The 21524-nt window shown below is 49.6% G+C and overlaps 1 protein-coding gene across 8 annotated transcripts in view; it reads right to left on the minus strand.

Annotated features, from left to right (window-relative positions):
* Positions 1-21524, minus strand: part of OTOF (otoferlin) — a 93705-nt gene that overhangs the window by 62205 nt on the left and 9976 nt on the right. For 7 of the 8 annotated variants that reach the window (XR_009248280.1, XM_058682781.1, XM_058682780.1 and 4 more), the window contains exons 2-3: positions 15617-15675; positions 997-1085 (exon numbers count right to left, since the gene is read on the minus strand). Coding sequence is in view for 6 of the 8 variants with exons in the window: in XM_058682781.1 (XP_058538764.1) it covers positions 997-1085; positions 15617-15675 (148 nt within the window). In the remaining 2 variants the exon portion in view is untranslated. The remainder of the gene's footprint in view (positions 1-996; positions 1086-15616; positions 15676-21524) is intronic. The other variant, XM_058682777.1, reaches the window with a different exon arrangement.

The following is a 21524-nucleotide window of genomic DNA, read 5'->3' on the forward strand; positions in this document are numbered from 1 at the left end:
CTGATTGTCCTCCTTCTATTAAAATTACCTAGGATTATGTCCCCCCTTTTTTTATTTGTAGTCTCTTCCCGCTGTTGAGTAATGCTGCACTCTCAGTGAGTAGTATTTCCATGTTTTTCTGGACATGTTGCTGTTCAGCCATGACACCCTCTAGCTGGTATAAAAGCAATTGGTTTTTGACCCCCCAAATGGGACTTTACCTTTCTTATGTGCAGCCACCATTCCAGACTCCTCAAGTCATTCTGAATTCTGAGAACGATGGGCACTACTTTTACTGAACCCTTTGTAGTGATTGTGCTCATGTCATAGGTGTGTTCATTGAAGAATGTAAGCTCCATGAGGGCAGGCACTCGCTATCCTCAGCACCTAGTTCAGTGCCTGACACACAGTGGGCACTTAGTTAACATTTGGGGAATGAATGAGTGGACATCTATATCCTTTAATTCTCACAGCTTCCTTTGAGATAAGTACCTACCCTTTCTACACGTGAATACATCAAACACAGAGAGGTTATATAACCAGTTCCTGGTCACACAATAGATGACTGAACTGGAAATCTAAGGTGAGGCTTGCCTGACTCCCAAACCACCACACCAAACTGCCTCAGAGCCTCTCGTCCTCCCCGGGTATGACAAGTTTGTCCTCAAGGCTACAGATGGCCCATTATATTATCTGCCATTATATTAACTCCTCTGCTGGGTAACTGTCACCCAGGATGGTGTAAATGGGGAGACTTACAGAAGGGGACAAGAAGCTGAGGTGGGGCTGGGGACAGAAAGGGTGAAAGGGAGGATAGGGCGTTCTTGGCTGACAATGGTTGGGAGGGCTGAAGGACTCCGAGGACAGCATGAGAGGGCAAGGAGGGGGGTCTTTGATGATCAATCCAGGGTAGGCTGGGGGTGTGAGTTGCCTTTTAAACCCAAAGGAGAGAGCAGCCTAAGGAGAAGGGCAGGCCTCCAGCCCCTTAGGGCTCCACCTCTCCCACTCCACACTTACTTGTTGCTGAAGACTTTGCTATAGTTGAAGATCTGAATCTCGAGTATCTCATTGCTGTCGATGTTGCTGGCCACTGGCCACCGGAAGGTCTAGGAAGAGAGAGAGACAGCTGTGGCCTTAAATGGAAATGACAGGGAGGGGTATGAGGAGCAGGAGGGGGATTCCTTAAAGGTAGCCCTTCGCATCGGCCCAGTGCTCCACAGGAATAAGTTTCACATCTAGAATCTCATTTAATTCCAACCAGCACCTTGTGACCCATTCCTCTTTCAAAGATGGTGCACAGAGAAGTCTAGTGACCTTCCCAAGGTCATATGGTAAGTGGAAGAACTGAGGGCTGACCAGGACTTCTGACTCTCAGCCCAACACCTCGGGCATGCTCTGGAGTGGGTGGTGCAGCCTGGCGGGGGAAGGCTGGGCTCTGGGGGAACAGCAAGGATTGTGGGCGTGGGCTTGTTTTTTGCTGCGTGCTGAGTGGAGTTGTAAGCTTCCAGCTCTCTCCTGCCAGAATCACACTGGCCAGTCCAGGCTCTGCTTTGAGTGGGAGGTCCTGGGCTCCCCCATTCAGGTCAAATCACCCCTCCCACGGGTGATGTTAGCTTTGGGGACAGATCTCAGCTGTGATCAGGGTCAGGCCCACAGAAGAGGGACAGCCTGGTTCCAATTCCCTGTTTCTAAATTTACTCTCACCACTTCTGTCTTGGCTTCATCATTAAATCGATTAATAATGATGAGCAGGAAGCTGAGTGGGATTTTTCCTGATGCCCTAGAAATGGCACTGTGGGCCCAAAGCCGGGGCCAAGGGTGCTAAGTACCCCATGGTCTAAAGACAGCTGCTGAGAGAGAGGCAGGCACCTTCCTCAGGGCTTCCCCGAGGGCCTGCTGCCCAGCCCCACCCCCCCACCACCACCATAGCCCTCCTTCTTCCTGGGGTGTAAAGAAGACTGGGGAAGGGAAAGGTGGCCACGGTCATATCCTAGGCACAGTGTTTTTGCGGCACCTTGCCGGGAGAATTGTTCAGAGAGACTGAGGCACCTTCAGGAAGGGGACCCTGGCTGACCCCTCAGGAAGGGGACCCGGGCGGCAGGGGGTAGATGTGGAGGGTCTGAGCCGGCGTCCTGCCCCACTCCATGTGCCGAGCCACCACAAGCCTGACAGAAGCGAGAAGGTGTCAGGCTGGAGTAGCAGACCTTTCTGGACCGGACTTTTGGATGACTGAGAATGACCAGAAAGCTCTGAGGTCTGTTCCCGAAGCCGTGAAGAGACGGTATCCAGGGGGATTTTGACAGAACAGGTGGAAGGTGGTGACTTTCAAATTTGTTTCATGTTTCTACCCCACCAAAGCCAGACTGCTCGATAGGCTAGAAATAAATAGTAACGATAGTAATCTGAATCAGAGCTGCCATTTACAGAGAACTTTTCATTATGCAGGGGTCTGAATGCTTTAGATGCACTAATTCACTGAATACTCCAGCCCAAGAGGCTGCTCCTGTGTTCTCTTTTTCGAGAAGCCAGGTCTCACAGGGGTAACATGATTCAGAGAACTCTGTTGGTGGTGGCTGAGCAGGCTCAGGGGCGGCGGGGGCGGGGCGGGGTGGGGGCTCTGAGAACTCGCCCGCAAGCCATTCTGAAGCTTCCTTCCCCCAGAACGGGGACAAGGGGGACTGGGAGGCACCGGGCCAGCTTGGCAGGTCACTGCCCGATGTGGACAGACCTGTCTCGGGAAAATGGCCCCACATCCCTCTCTTCAGTCCCGGGGAGGATTCGGCTGGAGTGGGCAGGTGAGGGAGGGAGAAGCAGCGGAAGGAGAGGGGGTGGAGGCTGAGGAGGGAGAGGGTTCTGAACTGGGCCTGGGGAGGATTTTGGAGGCCATGGACACAGAAGGAGGGCAGGATGAGTGGGCAAGCCCGGCCCCGGGCCCGCAGGCCTCATTAAGCAGCTTCTGCCCCTGCTGTCTGGATGCCTCGAGCTTGGCCGAGTATGTGGTTTCCTTAATGAAGTTGCTTTTAATTGAGCTGCAGGGAAATAAGCCAGCTCGTGAATTCAGGCCCAACTCATTAGCCACGGTGCCGAGGGGAGAGGCCTGGGGAACCTCCAAGGTTTCGGTTTCCCTGGGATGAAGGGGGCAGGGGTGTTTGGTCCACCTGAGGGTGTGTGGGTGGGATCTTGGGCTTTGGAAGGAGAGACAGATTAGGAGAAAAAGGACATGACTGTGGAAGTGGGACCATGACAGGGAGGGGTGTTGAGCAGTGACATTAACAAAGTGACCACGAAAGATCAGCAGAAGTCATCTGGAGGAAAAGGGACCCAGACAAGGAGGCTGCTTGCGACTTCTGCTTGCTTACCCCTAGGCACGGACTTGCCTAGTGACTGGGGTGCGGTTTACCGGGTCACGGGGTGACAGGAACACCAAGCTGGTCGTCGCGGGCCCTTGATGCACAGAGAGCAGGGGAGTCCGGGCGGGCCGGGGAGCGGGGCGTCGGGAGCTGGGTCTGCCGATGAGACTCCACAGGATGGGCCCTGGGGCACGGCTTGGGGTGCCCTTTCCGGGATTGATCAGGGGTTGCCCTTTCCAGAACTGATCACATTCAGGGCTTCCCAGAAGGAGCCCCAGGAGGAGGAAACAGGAGGAAGCAGATGGTCAGGTGAGGCTGGGGTCAGGGGACAGGGAGCGTGGACGCCAGGGACCAGGGCCGTCCAGAGGCTTTCACGTGGGAAGAGCCGGCCTAGTCCCCAGGGAGTCCTCGGGCCAGCCTCACTCGCTCTTCCCGCCCCTCACCTCTCTGGCTCCCATGTCCGCCCACCCCCCTTCTCTGTCCTCCTCTCCTGCTTCCCTGCTTTCTTCTCCGCCTCGCCCCCATTACCAGCCTCTCTCAGTCTCTGTCCCTCCCTCAGTGGTTCTCCATCCTGCCTGTGCACAAAATCACTTCCAGAAGTTTCTAACCATCCCGCTCTGCCTCTGGAGGTCCGGGCGCGGGATGGTAGGCGCCTCCAGGTGCTCCCACGTGAATCCAGGTCTGAGGCCCCCTGCTCGAGGGAAGGACCCTCCCGGGACAGTGAAACCCCAGCGTCCTCTCCCTCCCCCACCGCCATGAGGCGGAGCAGGCAGGCTGTGTCCAGCTAAGGGAAAGGACTTGGGGCCCCGGGAGCTCTTTGCTGCTCCCGCTTGGCCTCTTCCAGAAGCAGAAGCTTGGTGTTTGGTCCGCGTCTAAATGTTCCTCGGCTCTTCCCTTCATTTTCACTTTTCTTTGGTGAAAACTTTTCCATGGCTGCCCTGCTGCTTCCCCAAATAGGTCTACATCCCCCTTCCCGGGACTCACAGTCTCCCTGGCTGTGACCCACGCGGCATTTCCAGCCACCTCCCTTCGCGCAGCAAGTACCTACTGAGCCCCGGGAACGGCAGTGAAGGACGTGCCCTGTGCCACTTCTCTCAGCCCCTCTGACAACCAAGAGGGAAGTCCCGGAGGTGCCGCCAGTTAGCTGTGTGACCGAAGGCCACCCCTGGCTCTGTCTCAGCCTCGGCTCCCTCGTCGATAAAACGAACGAGGGCCACACTATCTCCCTCACGGGGTTGTTGAAAGAACCCAATGAGACCACCCGGGTGGATTTTGTAAAGCGACAACACAACACTGCAGAAATCCAAGGCGTGGCTTATTTTGTTTGGTCGCGTTTTTCCCCGTGGGGACTTTCGACCTGTCTGGGGCTGACCCTCACCCCTCCCTGACCCTCCGCGGCCTCTCCCTCTCCCTCCATCACTTTCTGCCTTGGCCTGTGGGTTTCCCCTTTCTCTTTTACCAGAAAAGATGTCGTTTCTCATGGCCTCCTCAGTTTTGCTGTTACTTCCTCCCCAGTGGAGGGTGTCGTGCTCAGACGTGTATGGAGAATGAAGCAAGACCAGAGTGGGAGGTTTGGGGGTCTCAGGAGCTCCCGGGCCTGTGCCCCCGGAGAGCATGTCTGGGTAGAACGAGATACTTCTCCAAGCACTTTCTGCTGAGAACCGAGGCTCACAGCGACGTGGCCAAGATGGGATTCTTTTACACATGGGGAAGCGGAGGGCTTGAGCCGTGTCATAGGGCACATAGGCAATTGGTGGCAGAGGCAGGATTTGAACTCAAGTCTCCTGATACTTGGCTCAGGGTTTGACCCACCAGCGAAACCAGGGAGATTCGCTGAGGGGGTCTGTGGCGCTCACAATCCTTCTAGATCGACAGGAACAAGAACGTTTATTTATTGAGGGCTGACCATGCGCCAGGCTTTGGCTACACGCCTCATACACATTACATAATTTGTCCCCATTTTGCAGATGAGGGAACTGAGGCTCAGACAGGATTGGCCCAAAGTAATTCAGCTGGTAAGTGGGAATGTAGCTTAGTATTTGAGATTACAATTAGACCCTCTCGGAAGTCAATTACCAGGTAAAGGAGTCCAGGCTACCCTGCTGGAGAGACCACGTAGCGAGAGGTCCTGGAGAACGTGTGGCCACAAGGAGGCCCAAGGTGCCCCAGACAACAGTCAGCACCGACTGCGCTCCCAGCCGGACGCAGAGGAACTGCCCAGCTGAGCCCAGTCCACTCACACAAGCGTAAGAAACACTAGAATGTGGATATCTCAGTCCCTGGATTTTGGGCTGCTTTGTTCCACAGCAGTAGCTAACTGTGACACTCTCTCGAACGCATGCCAATCTCTCAAACAGTCAGACTCACGTCAGGGAGGCCTGGCAGCAGTGCTGGACCTGTGCTCCCTGACCTCCACACACTGATGCTTTGCTCCCTCTCCTTCTGTTGCCCCAAGAACTCCAGGGATAGCTTGACTGCTGCTCTCCGAACAGTTCAGAGCATGAGCAGAGTGGACAGGCCTAATTTCTTTCATCTTGTTCATGGAGGTGTCCCTACATCTGGCACAGGGCCTGGGACACAGGAGGCACTCAACAAACGGACCTCGACTGGCTGGCTGGGCCGCGGCACTGCTCCCTGCTGGCGGGTGAGCGCGGGTGGATTAGTTCACCTCTCCACACCTCAGCTTGCTCTTCTGTAAAGTGAGGGTGACGGTCACAGTACTGTTTCTCTGGGGTTACCGCGAGGCTGGGGCAACACGGCCCAGAGCCTGGCCCAGGGTAAGAGTGCAACCAACATGGCCGCTTATTATCGCGATTCGTCTCGTATCGTTAGTTCCAGGAGCCGGGGGCAAGGCTTGGCATTGTTGGGCACGGCACTCTAGGAACTGCAGGAGGCTCCTGAGAAGAAAGGGCCTCTCCCCAGCCTGCGACAGCATTAACACGATTTTCTTTCCGTGGCCACAACAGCTGAAAGTTGTGCCTTCTATTTCTGGAGGTGCCCTGAACATTAGTGACCCAGAGACTGGGCCAATTTAAGATTCCACGCCATGTCAGCATCTAAACACTGGGGGGGACTCAGACAGCAGCTAGGCCAAACACTGCCACTCAAGATGTCACGGGCCGGGAAGCCTCATGCAAATGTTTCCCGAGCACCTTCTGGGTTTGCTGAGCGCCTCCTTGCACAAGGCTTTGTATATGGCACTGTGGGCAGTACAGAGTGCAAGCATGTTTCCTAGTTCTGTGGGAGTTCCTGGATAGTTCTGGAGACACCCACGGACCTGAAATTGCCACCCGTGATAGGAACACTGACAACAGTAAGGTGGCAAGTGTTAGGGGCAGAAGGGGGAAAGGAGGACCCCTGGCAGGAGGAGGGGTCTCAGGATCCTCGGGAATGAGGAGCTGTGACCTGGTTCGACAGCTCCAGGCTTGGGCCTGACCTGGCAGGTGCTGGCCGGGGCAGCAAAGTTTTGCCTCCTATCAGCCCTGGCGATCTAGAACCCATGGAAAGGTTTCCCTGATGCAGGACGGAGAATGACCTGGATTATCCTGAGCTTCCCTCACTGACTAGGTCTGGAAACATCCCCAATCAGCAAGACAATGAACTTAAAGGGACAGTCCTCCAGATTTGAGGGGGGGGGGGCGGGGGCGGAACTGGAGCATGTTGCAAAGCTTTAGGAAAAGAGATTGTTTGGGAATGTAAAGACCCAAGACTCAAGCTGGGTTCATTCTTATGTTCGTTCTTTTGCTTGGCAATATTCCCTGTGCCCTGTGCTGGGTACCAGGCCAGTGATGAACCAGTCAGGTGCATTCCTGGCCCCATGGAGCTCACAGCCCGTGACTTCCAGCGACAAGAAAAGGGGGCAGGTGAGGCCAGCCCCTGTCCCCCACCCCAGGCTGATGACTTCTCCCTCCTCTGGGTTCAGAAGACCCGTGGTCTACCTTTGTCTACACCGGGTCCATCTCCCCACTGGACCGAGCCCCTCGAAGGTAGGACTGAGTCGCATTCACTTTGCAAGTGACCAGAGGCTCTGGAGTCACATAGACTTGGGCTTAAATCCTGGCTTAGACCCAGGCTTGGGGTGGGTTAGGGGGACCACTCCCATTCCTCCAGGGCAAGGGCCTCTGCTAGCTACTGGCCTGGCATAAAGGCTCATGTTCTCTCTCTCTCTCTCTCTCTCTCTCTCTCTCTCTCTCTCTCCCCTCCCTCCTTCCCTCCCTCCTCCGGAGCTGTAGGTTTAAATGCAGGATCTCAGGTTCCAGCCTCAGGGAAAGGAGACACCTTGTCCAGGTTCTGTTTCCACCCATTGTTGTCCGAAGCATTGTCTTTCTTCCATGGCCACCTCCTCCCCACTCAAGTTCCTCAGCCCAGCCTGCAACAGCCCCTCTCACCCTTGTCCGAGCACAGAAGGGAGAGACATTTGCTATCTTGTCTTTTATTTCATTTTTCAGCCATGTGACTGTTCTACAAGGTAGTGCAAGGAATACATCCCATTTTACAGAAGGGGAATCTGGGGCCCAGAGAGGTTGAGGGCCCAGCCCAAGGTCACAGAGTTTGTAAATACCTCAGTGAGGACCGTAGCTCTGTTCTCATGACTCCCCGGCCAATGCGCTTTGTACCTCCCCGAGCTGGTTCCTAAGGCCCCGGGCATGGTAAGCAAGTGTGAGAAAAGAGACTTTCTGAAAAACCAAGATGCCTTCAGAAGTTTTGCGAAGGGTAGATGAGGTTCTTTTTCCAGGCTTGTTCTGGAACCACAGACAGGCTGGTTCTTTCAGGGACCAGCAAGAGAGTTCATGACTTGCCCACCCCAGTCTGCAGAGACAGGTATAAGCATGGGTGCCCTTCAAGGCTCTCTTTGGGGGCTGAGCTGACCCAGGCCCCGGGGCCCTCCCTGAGTAGGGGGTGGGGGGGCTGCCTTCCATGCTTCGTGGGGGTGTGCTGCTGGCCACTTGTCAGAGGGAAGGGTGGTGGCAGGGGGCACGGAAGGACCCAGTAAGGCCTTGCAAGGGTGGTGGGAGTGTCAGGCCCAGGAGCAGCTTCCGGCGGCTGCATCCACAGAGGATTCATAATCTAATCTGAACGTGAACTTCGAACCCTGGCTTTGCCTGGCCCCATTCCACCAAGTGCCGGTGGGCTCCCCACTGTGACAACCAGAAGCTTCCCAGTCAGCTCGCGAGTGGGTGGAATGTTCCCCAGGTGAGGACCACTTCTCCCCAGCTTGGGGCTACTCTCTGACTCTGGCCATGTGCTTTTGCTCATTACTCCCTGGCTTCTGTGCGCCGCCACCCCCCCCTCCCCCCGCCGCCCCACCATGGAACCAGAGACTCCCCCGTGGCCACGTTCCTACGTGGATTCTCATGTGCTGTCGAGCTGCTTCCCCCTCTGGGGTATCCTAGCCTGTCACACAGGAGGCACTCAGAACGGGGCGCCGTGTCGTGTTGAGGCCAGAGGGACTGACTCTCCACCTGCCCCATGTCGGGCGGCATCGGGAAGAGAGAGGACACGGTGATTAACTTTGAATGTCATGTATACCTGTGGCTCAGGTATCCTGGGTGCCGTGAATGGAAAGGGGTGGTAGTGCCCTCGGAAGGGGCATCAGGTTGCTCACTGGCTGAGGCCTGGGCGAACAAGTCCCCTGGGAGACTTGATGAGAAGGAGGCAGTCAGACGCTCTGCCTGGACGACTGGGGGCAGAGGCCCAGGGAGGCAGGACTGTGAGGGACTGAGCCAGGCGGCCTGTGTCTTCACGCAACCACTCTCTCCTCTCGGAGACCTGACTGACGAACTGGGGAGGGGAAGGGAGCATAGGTTGCACAGCCGGGCCAGCCTAAGGCCAGGATGCTGGCTTAGTATGCAGTAATGGGTCCACCTTTGCCATTATCCTTCATTCTGTTCATCATTTGACAATAACTTCATACCCATCATTAGCCCCATTTGACACATGGGTAACAGAGGCTTAGAACCTGAGGCTGAAAGTCACACAGCAAGGAGGGGAGACCTCCAGAACAGAATTCTCCCTGGGGAGGGCACAGCCTGCAGGCGGTGATGGCCAATGGCTGCTTTTGAGCGCAGGAGAGAAGGTCAAGTGCTTGCTTCTCTGTGCCTGTGGCTCTGGGCCTACAGACACAACCACACTGTGTGGGATGGGCCCAATGCGAGGAGGAGACAAGGGTTCTGGGTGGCCCTCAGCCTGGTGGCTTCTCAGCTAAATACCAGCGTCAAAGGGAAGAGTCTGCCACGAGGCCCTTCCCAGTGCAGTTGAGCCAAACGCGAGAAGCAAAGCCCAGGAAAGTAGGGGCAAGCTATTCTGGGGGTCACAGTAAAGCTTTTGTTTCAGGCCAGGATGGTAACTTAAGACTGCTGGTTCTCACCCCAAAATCAACCCTGGAGAAACTATGGAAGCCAAAGGGAAATACGGATTCTGGGAAGTAATAAACAAACAACTGTGAGAACACAAGACCAAAGCCTCTTTGAGCAGATCTGTGGATCTGTGTTGGGGGAAGACGGAGGCTGCCCAGCAGAGGCGGTCGGGGAGCAGATTCAGCAGTAGGATAACAGATGGGAGAAAAATCTTCCTGAATTCTGCGCTGACCAATCCCTGCCATCACCTTCGGGCGATCGCTGCCTGCTCCTTTACTCATGAAATGGTGACAACAGCCCTACTGCGATGACGAAAATAGGTGGAGGGGCGCCTGGGGGGCTCAGTTGGTTAAGCGTCCGACTCTCGCTTTCGGTTCAGGTCACGATCTTGCAGTTGCACGGGTTCGAAGCCTGCGTGGGGCTCTGCGCTGATGGTGCAAAGCCTGCTTGGGATTCTCTGTCTCCCTCTCTCTGCCCCTCCCTGACTCGCACTGTCTCTGTCTCTCTCAAAATAAATAAATAAACTTTAAAAAAAAGAGAGAGAGAAAAAGAGAGAGAATATGTGTTCATGGACCTCCTCTCAGTGAAACCCCAAAGCTACTTTGTTAAAAAATCTAGCCTGCTTTCTGTGAACCATGCTTCTCCTTAAAGGCTTAGGGATGAGACCCTGCCTGTTTCTGCGGTGACTGGGGCGCCCCTGCTACTCATGCCTGCCCTTCAACCCTTAGGGCCTGACCCAGCTGGCCTCTGAGGCTTCCCCAATACTGGTTACCAGACAGAGTGGCTGATACCACGAGCACTTGAACAGGGCAAAGTCAATAGACACTTGGAGAGACATCTCTTAAAGAGGCAAGACCATGTGCTGAACGGGATATTCCAACTGAAGCACAATCATCAGAACAAAATGGACCATTTTGGCATAGATTCGCAATATAAAACAAGAACAAGGGATCATAAGAAAAAAAGAACAGATTAGTAAATTGGAAGATCATTTTGAAGAACTCTCTCAGAAAACAGCAGCAAAAGACTGATAGACCAAAAAAAACCCCATAAAAGCTAAGAAATGGCAGCTAGAGGTACAAGCGGTGGCATCTGATAATAGGAGTTGCAGAGGAGAGGACAATATAAAAACTGAATGGAAGGAATATTTGAAAAAGAATAATGGAGACAGAATTTTCTATAATAAGTGCAAGATGAAAAGCCTTGGATTTGAAAAGAGCTCACAAAATAGTGCAAAACAGGAAAGATAAGAAACCCTGCAGTTAGACACATTAGAATACAATTTGAGAATATCAAAGATAGAATTATACTTTCTTTTCCAGAGAGAAAGAAAAGATCCCGCACAAAGGTACAAGAGCCAGATGGCCATCGGACTTCTCAACAGTAACAGGCACTGATGTTTTTGAAGTTGTAAAGGAAAGAATTTTGAGCCTCGAATTTTGTATCTAGTGAAAGTCTCATTGAGATCTGAATAAGAAACTGTCCTCAGATTTACAAAGCTTTAGAAGGTTTGCTACACAAAGACCCAATTTGAAACCGCTTTTAGGGGAAGTACTCAAATAAGAAGAAAAACAATGCCAAGAGAGGCTTCAAGAGATAGGAGAAGTAAAAGTGATCAGGTATCTTGGTAAAGACTACTACTGTCCTCAAAAAGAAAAAGAAGGCTTGGACAAAATAAAAGAAAAGGAGAAGACACATTCATAAGAACCTAGAATGAAAACTGTATAATTTAGGGGCATTTGGGTGGCTCAGTCCATTGGGCTTCTGACTCTTGGTTCCAGTTTGGGTCATGATGGCAGGGTCGTGGGATCGAGCCCCGGGTTGGGCTCCATACTCAGCATGAAGCCTGCTTGAGATTCTCTCTCTTTCTCTCTCTCTCTCCCTCTGCCTGTCTCCCCCACTTGCACTGTGTCTCTCACTCTCTAAAAAATGTATAATCCAGACTGTGTGGGCTGAGGAAGGGAAATCAAAAAGACACAGGAGAGTATTACAATACTTGTCATGATAGGGGGAGCTATAATTACCGATTTGTTTTTCAGCCATGGACAGAGATACATAAACATGACTAAGGAATGGCGACTGCCTGGGAAACAAACATAGAATGTATAACTTTTCACCTAACAAAAGAAAACCTGATCTAGCCAATGGAAAGCTGGAAAGGAGAAAACAAAACAACAAACAAAAAGTTCAGTAAATGGAAAACATAAAATAAAATGATAGTAGAAATAAAAATAGCGATTATAATAATAGCAATTACAATAGATGTAAATGAAAAAAGCTAATCAAAGCACGAGATTCTCATATTGGGTGAGAAAAATTAATCTAATAATGCAAGCCCTAAAAAGACACACTTGAATTTAAAAGCATAGAAATATTGAAAATGGAAACATGAAGAAAGATATACCAAGAAAATAAAAGAATTAAAAAAGATACACCAGGCAAGTGAACCAAAATTAGCTGAGATAGTAATCTTAACATCTGATAAAATAGAAAGTAATGGAAAAAACACTGTCAGAGACAAAGAAGGATATTAAATACCAGTAAAAAGAAAAATAAGCAACTAGACATAGCCATCATGAACGTATAGAACTTACTAGTAATACAGTTTCAAAGCACATCAAGGAACAACTGACAGCCACAGGAAGAAACACACAAATCAACAATTGTAGAAGTGGGTTTCATTGCAATCATTTTTGAAACTGATAGATCAAGTAGAGAAAAATAAAGCAGAATATGTGAAGAACCAAATAGTATAACTATGAAGCCTGAACTTACATCATACAAGCTTGAAGTGACATTGCTCTCTCTAGAGAACCCTGCACTGAACACATTCCTTGTAGGCAGAGGGACCATTTATGACCATGAATAGAGGCCATCACCGTGGTCTCAATAAATTCCAAAGGATCAATATCATACAAACTGCTTTTGACCATCACGAAATAAAAGTAGAAATAAAAAAATAAGGAGCTAAAACATCATATGTATTTGGAAACGAAGTAACATATTCTTATTGAGTTAACTCTTGGATTTAAAAGAAAATTATGGGTCGCTTGGGTGACTCAGTCGGTTGAGTGCCCGACTTCAGCCCAGGTCATGATCTCGCGGTTTGTGAGTTCAAGCCCCACATTGAGCTCTGTGCTGACAGCTCAGAGCCTGGGGCTTGCTTCGGATTCTGTGTCTCCTTCTCTGTCTGCCCCTCCCCTATTTGTGCTCTGTCTCTCTCTATCAAAAAATAAACATTAAAAAATTTTTTTTACTAAATAAAAAATAAAAGAAAAGCATAAAGGAGTATAAAAAATGTTTAAAGCTGAAGATATGAAAATACTACATATAAAATTTTGTAGGATGTGGTTAAAACTGTGTATAGGGGCGCCTGAGTGTTTCGGCCAGTTGAACATCTGACTCTTGATTTCGGCTCAGGTAATGATCTTGCAGTTTATAAGATTGAGCCCTGCTTCAGGCTCTGCACTGACATTTCAGACCCTGCTAGGGATTCTCTCTCTCCCTGTCTATCCATCCCTCCCCACTCATGCTCTCTCTCCCTCTCAAAATAAATAAATAAACTTTAAAAATCTGTATATAGAGCAAACTTTATATCTTTAAACATGTTTATCAAGAAATAAGAAAAGTTAAACATAACAGGCTTAGCACCCAGCTCAGGAAGTTACAAAAAGAGGCACAGAGGAAAACAAAATAAACAAGGAGGAGAGAAATAATTTAAGAGGACAGAAATCAATGAAATGGAGAACAACAGAAGAGATTAATGATCCAAAAGCTGGTTCTTAACAAAGATTAATAAGATAAACGGATCTTTAGCAAGGTCAAGAAAAACAGAACGAAGACACAAATAAATTCAGTATGGAATACAAAAGGGGAAATAACCATGAGCACAAAAAAGATTTTAAAACAATTTTAAAACTTTACCTTCAAATAGGTACTAGTAAATTTGAAAACCTAGATGAAATGTAAAAAGGTCTAGAAAAATACAGAAATCCAAAACTGGTGCAAGAAGACGCAGAGAAATTGAAAAGGGGGCCGAAGAGCCCCCTCCCCAAACCATCCAGACTTAGATGAAAGCAGGACTTCTAAAGGAGAGGAAAGCCTTCTCTAGGCCAGCAATAACCAACTAAAAAATGTAGTAAAAGTAAGACACCATTCATGACAACAACAAAACCAGGAAGCATCTAGAAAATAATCAAGATTATATGACTCCTATGCAGAAAACTTAAAAATGCTAGTAAAGCATGGTGGATAATTTGAATAGATGATTTAATAGTATAAAAAGTCAATATCTTCCTAAGTTAATTTGCAAATTTAATCCAAATTCCAGTTGGGTTTTGGAAGGATTTCATAAACTTGCTTTAAAATGATCTGGAAGAATAAAGGTCCATGAATAGTTCAACCTTGAAAAAGAATAGTTCCCTTGAGAGTACTTGCCTCATTAGATACTAAGACATACAAAAATGCCATATTAATGGACACAGTGTGGGAAAGTTCAAAAACAGACAAACAGATTAAAGGGATAGAATAGTAGGCTGAGACACAGACCTTAACATACAATAAATGGAGAGAATATAATTGCTTAGCAAGTTGATGTCATGAAAAGTGGCTTCTTATATGGAGAAAAATAAAATGATCCCTCTCTAAAACCACACACAAGGTAAAAGATTCCACATACATAGAATCGGAAAATGTAGGGAAATATATCTGTAACCTAGAAGACTGGAAAGACATCTTCAACAAAACTTGAAAACACACCAGGATTAAGGACTTCTAGTCAATGAGGGGGCAAAGTTAGTAGATGGCAGGCTGAGAGAAATGTTCAGTCTCTAAATCCAACACGGGTTGATATCTTGGACATACAAAGAACCACTGCAAATCAATAAGAAAAAGAAAAGACAGCTATACCAACAGAGAAAAAGGGCAACGGCTATGAACAGGCAATTTACAAAAGAGGAAACTTTAAACGTCTTATTAAAACAACAGTGAAGCACCACTGTTGGACTGATGAAGATCAGAAAGCTGAATAACACTAGGTGTAGATGAGGATGTGGGAATCAGGGATCCTCATGCACTGCTGGTAGAAGTGTAGACCATGGCAGTGCTGGGTAAGCTGCAGGGTATGCATACCCCTGTGAGCCAGCAATTCCATGTCCTGCTGTATATTCCAGAGAAATGTTCACACAAGTCCAAAGGGGAAAGGCGTAAGAATAGTCATTGCATTTCTGATGGCGGGGATGGGGGTTGGTTAGAGGCAAGCTGGAGGTTCTTTTCTGGAGGAGTAAGTAGGCAAAGGATGTGCAGGATGACCAACTCATCCTAGTTGGACCAGGATTTTCCCCATTTTATCACTTAGAGTCTGTGTCCCAGGAACCCCCTGGGTCCTAGACAAACCAGGCTGGAGGAACACGGTAATATGTGTTGGATGGGCCCGTAGAGTACTGAGCAGCAGGTAGAAGCAACAGATTAGTGAGGCAATGTGGATGGAACTCAAGAATCTTACACAGTGAAGTAAAGTAAAATCTATTTAAGTAACATTTTACTTTAACAATGCCATTTAAGGAAACAAAATTACGTACTCAAAAATTTGTGTCAGAACACACAAGAAACCAAAAGATGCACGTTAAGCACATTAGTATGGCTGTAGATGGAGGGAAGGAATATGGGGATAAAAGAGAATGACACATCCACGATACATGCAAACATACATCAAAACCAGAGCACGGTTGTAGGAACACTGAGATAATGCACCATAAGCAGGGGCACGTGATTTACTCGACTCTCTAAGCCTGAGGTTCAAAAGAACCTTTTGGGGGAATCTCTCCCACCGTGTCTCTCCGCGGAAGTCCCTGAGAAGGATCTGGGTGGAAGGGAATGCGGGGCCAGTGGGCTCCTCGGTTGGGGCTTGAGTTGCTCCCCGGGGCATCTTACCTCGTCGAAGTCAGCCACATCTTCACGGTTCTCCAGCACCCGGGAGTAGAAGGACTGCCCTGGGTGGGGAAAGAAAACAAGAAGCTTGGGGTGAGACCTCCCCACCTGGCAGTCACCACTGCAGCATTTCGATTCGCACAGCACCAACCAGGGGCCCCAGGTCTTGTGCTGCACTCTCCAGGATGTGGCAAGTTCCCGTGTTGTCTCCCCTGACCGCCTCGGGAGCCCCGCGACACAGGCCTAACCGCCATCAGCTCCATTTTACAAGTGGCAACACTAAAGTAAAAAAGCCCCCGGGCTGGTCAGAGGTAGACATGAGAGGGGACCCGGGACTCTTTTCTCCACCTTGCCGCTCTCCCGGTGGCTTTCTTGGCCCTTTGCTGTCCCCTTGGCTCCGCTGGCTCTCCCTGGCCTGCGGCTGTCCTGAGCAGAAGCCTGGTCCCCGGGGGCCGTGGGCGCCCTGCCGGCAGGTAGCCGCCTCTGCGACCGTGTCCGCAGCCAGGCCCGGGAGCTGCTGCGCAAGCCAGGCCCCGCCACAACCAGCCACACCCCACACCTTCTTCCCCCCAAAGCCAAGGGCCTTCACCTTCCCCGGCTCTCTCATTCATGGTCCCGTGGGCCTTGGACCGGAAAGCCTCTGGGGCTTTCTCCGCGGTGCCGCCCCCTCCTTTCCCCACCGGCCCGGGGTACTAGCAAGCGTGATACGGACCCGCATTTTCCCAGACTCCGGCACCCCACATCCATAAGCCACCTGCCAGGGCAGAAGCAAAGCTGCCCGCCCTTCTGGCCCATCCAGTCAGAACCGGCCCTGTTTCCGGAAGAACCGTAACCGGGAGAGAAGGAGGGCAGGCTGGGGGGCCTGGGGAGGGCGAATGTGTGCGGCGCATGGGCCAGCTCGCTTTGCTCTGAGAAACATTCACTGGCGTCTACGATGTACCAGGCTACCCCCTGGAAACTCAGGATAAAGGGGTGGATGAAATGCACATATGGTCTAGTAAGAGCTGGAAGAGGCTGCCGGTTCAATGCCACAGAACTCATACCGCAAGGCACGATTTTGTGTGAGCTAGAGAGTGGTACAAGCAGGGAGGCTAAATATTGGTTTTTTGGGGGGGGAGGGTTGGTTTTTGGTGTGTGTGGGGTGGAGCATGTGGGAAGGATGTGTAATTTCTGAGGAGAAACCCAGAGATCGGGGTATTAGAAAGAAATGATTATCGTCTGTCAATTGCACACCAGCGGGGGGAAGAAAAGGTAGCATGTGTGATAACAGGATCCCGTATACAACTCCCACACCCCAAAGACCCAAACCAAGGTATTTTATCTGTGAATACGCAGAGATCTCAAACCATTAGAAATGGTCCCCTCAGGCTAGCAGGGGGAAGAAGAGATTGAAAGCAGCATACTTTGACCTTTCACCACATATGCTTAAGTTCGAATTTTTTTTCCATGACTGTGCTTTACTTTTGAAATTGAAAGAAAGATGCTTTTTCTTAAAAAAATGTTTTTTAATCTTTATTTTTGAGAGAGAGAGAGAGCCAGAGTGTGAGTGGGGGAGGAACAGAGAGAGAGGGAGACACAGAATGCGAAGCAGGTTCCAGGCTCTGAGCTGTCAGCCCAGAGCCTGACGCGGGGCTCGAACTCACGCACTGCGAGATCATGACCTGAGCCGAAGTCGGATGCTTGGCGGACTGAGCCACCCGGGTGCCCCCCACCCCCGCAAAAAATGCTTTTAAATCCCCGCCAACCTAAATCAGTGGTCCATGTGATTGAAGGGCTGTCTCAAGGTTGAATTCAGCCCCCCACTCTGAGGCCTAGTTCTGGTTGTCACTGAAGGGCAAGTTGGGGAATCAGGAGAGGACTTGGCAATGGAGAGGGGGTGCATGCAGTGACCCAGCATGGCCAGCACCAGGCCACGGGGTACTGGAGTGAGCCCCCTCTGACCCTGCACAGTGCTGGGGCTCAAACCCCGGGAACCACTTCTCTCCCCTGGCCTTGGCTGCCTCACTTCCAGGATAAGAGGGTTGGTACAGAGATCTCCAGGGCCTGCCTGGTTTTTAGGAGCCAGTCTGTAGCTCCTCCCTGACAAGAGGGAGGCTGGGGGTGTGATGTCAGAGGCAGGTGCATGGTCTGAGGAAGAATGTGTGTGTGTGTGTGTGTGTGTGTGTGTGTGTGTGTGTGTGTTTGGAAGATGGGCATATTGGGGAAGGGTTGCATCTCAGATAATGAGGAAGAAGCTGTAAAGCAGAAGCTACAGAAAATAGATGTGAAGTAGACAGATGGGAATAAAGACTCTTTAGCACTAGCTAGGGACAAAACAAAACAAAAAACCAAAAAGAAAAATCTTAACAATGAACCCCAAGGCAGCCAGGGGAGGACAGGGAAACCTGAGAGATGGTGCCTGAGCTTCTTGTAATTTTCCCCACAGGAAACATCCAATATAAACGGAGAATCGAGTGAGCATATGTGTGCACTGGGGCTCCCCCAAGGACCCGCCTCTCTGAATAATCAAAGGCCTCTTCATCCTAGAAGATTGTAATGAGCCTGTACCTGGCGGTATTCAAGGGTTTCCCGGAGCGAAAACCAAGCAGCCCAGCCGGAGCAGAGGCAGGAGGGACAGTCCAACATGTGCATGAAGCCACGGAGGCTCAAACCCATCCCTGCTTGCGTATTTCCTACAGCCTTGTTAGAGACGACGTAAAATACGGTGACATTAGCCACTGCAGAATTTATACATCAGGGCTCTGTTTCAAAATGCAGGAAAACCTCATTGCTTCCGGCTCTGGGGATTTAAATGTAGTGAATATTGTCAAACAGGATGAGCTAAATTCTACCTCTAGATATTAAAAAAAAAAAAAAAGGGGGGGGCGCCTGGGTGGCGCAGTCGGTTAAGCGTCCGACTTCAGCCAGGTCACGATCTCGCGGTCTGTGAGTTCGAGCCCCGCGTCAGGCTCTGGGCTGATGGCTCGGAGCCTGGAGCCTGTTTCCGATTCTGTGTCTCCCTCTCTCTCTGCCCCTCCCCCGTTCATGCTCTGTCTCTCTCTGTCCCAAAAATAAATAAAAAACGTTGAAAAAAAAATTAAAAAAAAAAAAAAAAGGTTTGCTAAGACAACTGAATCAATTGTACAGGAACAGAGTGCCCTTAAGCATTTTTGAAATGCCATCTTTTAGGAGGGTCTGTACAAACGGTGGCAGGGATCATTCCTGGGGTCCTTTGCGTTCATTAAGACAGAGCCAGGGACCTCTTGTCACCCCTTCCAAGTTATCAGTGAGGATTACTAACCCTGTCTCACCTTTCAAGCTCATTTCCACTTAACCATCTACTCCATTCAACACCAATCCGGTTGACATTTCAGCTCCATTTTAAATGGCTTTGAGACAAAACCATTTAAAATCCCAATATCCAATCACCTTTCTTGCCACAGAGAAGATTGAGAATGAGGCTTGGGAGAAAGAAAATATCCTGTTCCTTGCAGCAAGGAGGCTTTGCAGATAGAGCGAGCAGGAGATTAGGTGGGGAAAATTGAAGAGCAACCTCCCTTCCTTCGGAGGCAGCTGCTCCTGGGATAGCGGAGCTGTTTGGTTTGGAAAAAAACTCCTCTCTGAGTCAATAAATGAAGGTCGAGTGGTTGACTCTGTGTTTACAACTATAATAAGTGCCGTGGCATCAGATACACCCAGATGGAGGGACTCAAGAGTCCAAAGCTTAATAAAAGTATCTGGTATGTCATTTGCCTTGGAAAATATCCCTCCTGCACTTCACCGAGATGAAGGTGAGCTCAATTCTTGTCTCATTTGCAGGATGGAGTGCTCTGCTAGGCTTTCACGTGATGCCACTTACGGGTACAAATGCCTCATTGGCACTGAACAGCTCCCTCTTCCAGACAGTTGACCTTGCTAGAGGCAAACCTTGAGAAAAGACAGGTATATAGGGACTAGGTTGTTAGCTGGGGTGCATTCAGTCACTCCCACGTGACAGGGGGTCTTCTCCTGTTGTGTCAGTGAGGCCATTCGGCCCTGGAGGAGGGGGTGGGGATCTACAAAGATATTTCATATTGGGACGCTGACTGAAGAAGCTTATTACAATCCGGGAGGCAGACGGGTCAGACGCGTAAAAGGTTACTATACAAGGCAAAATGTCATCACTGGCGTGCACAAAGTATGAATAAAGTGAGCCTACAGGAAAAGGAGCAAAGAGCTCAGCATAGCAGATCAAGGAAGACATTGGGCATTGACTCTGGGGAGACGGGAGAGAGAGAGGGATGTCCAGGCAGAGAGGACAGTGTGAGCGGAGAACGGAGCCCTGAAGGAGCAGGACACAGGACAGGTGAGTTCTGACGGCGAAGGGGAAAATGAAAAGCATCACCCCACCTCGGGGTGGGGTGGTGGACCATCTAAAGGGGAAGGAGAATGTCCTGAGGACAAGCTTCAGGGACATCATGGCCTGTACCCATGCCTGGAGCTGGCGGTTCCACCCCACGGAGTCTTAGAGTTATCATCTATAAACTGGGGACAACTGTCCTGGACCAGCCTGCATCCTGGAACTGGAAACTGAAACTCAGTAAAGCGTCAAGTCCCTTACAAGCACAGGGGGTCACAGGATAGTGGTAAGGCTCTTCGGTGAGACATTCTGAGTTCAAACCCCAGCTCTGCCCCTTGCTAGCCATGCGCCCTTGAAGAAGTTAGCCTCTCTTCGTTAGTTTCCTCATCCCTAAATTGGAACAAAAGATAGTGCGTAGTTCATCACCCAATAAAAAATGGCTATTATTCCATTAAAGGGTCCTGTTTTTCTTTTTGACATTTAAGTTATGTCTTAAATATAAAAATGGTCTTTTCTACTGTGAATCACATTGTGTAGCTTTTTTTAGTCGTCTATAATCAGAAACAATTTTCTTCCCAAGCTATGTAATATTTTTCAAATTTTAGATATTTTAGGTATGATTAGCTTCTTTTTTTTTTTTTTTAACGAGGTACAACTTACATTCACAGATCTTAAGTGCACAACTCGGTGAGTTTCAATAACTGAATACATCTGTGTAATCATCATACAATCAGGATATAGAACATCGCCATTTCCTCAAGATGTTCTCTCACCCCGTTTTCCAATCAGTCTCTACTCTCCATAAGCAGCCACTGCTCTGACTTCTATCACCAAAGGTTAGTTTTGCCTGTTTTAAACTTTATATAAATGGACTTATACAGAATGTACTTTTTTGTGTCTGGCTTCTTTCAGTCAATGTAATATTTTTGTGATTCATCCATGTTGTTGATGTATCAGTAATTCATTTATTTTTATTACGGGGTCATAGTCTGTGTGTGAGTATTCTTGCCTTGCTAGTGATCTTAACGTTCAACGTTTCAGGATTAAGTAGGATATGAGCTGGATTTTTTAAAGTTTATTTATTTATTTTGAGAGACAGAGAGAGAGAGAGCAAAAGCAGGGGAGGGACAGAGAATCCCAAGCAGTCTCCATGCTGTCATCATGGAACCTGAGTTGAAACCAAGAGTCGGATGCTTAACCAACTGAGCCACCCAGGCACCTCTAGCTAGCTGGATGTTTTTTGTAGTTACCCTTTATTAGATTGAGGAAGTTCCGGGGCGCCTGGGTGGCTCAGTCGGTTAAGCAGCCAACTTCAGCTCAGGTCATGATCTCACGGTCCATGAGTTTGAGCCCTGCGTCAGGCTCTGTGCTGACAGCTCAGAGCCTGGAGCCTGTTTCGGATTCTGTGTCTCCCTCTCTCTGACCCTCCCCCGTTCATGCTCTGTCTCTGTCTCAAAAATAAATAAATGTTAAAAAAAAATTAAAAAAAAATAGATTGAGGAAGTTTCTCCTTACTCCTAGTTTGCTGAGCGTTTTTATCATGAATAAATGTTGGATTTTGTCAAAAGCTTTTCTGTATCTGTTGGTGGTTTT

This window comes from Neofelis nebulosa, chromosome 9 (assembly GCF_028018385.1).
Source record: "Neofelis nebulosa isolate mNeoNeb1 chromosome 9, mNeoNeb1.pri, whole genome shotgun sequence".
Lineage (NCBI taxonomy): Eukaryota > Metazoa > Chordata > Mammalia > Carnivora > Felidae > Neofelis > Neofelis nebulosa.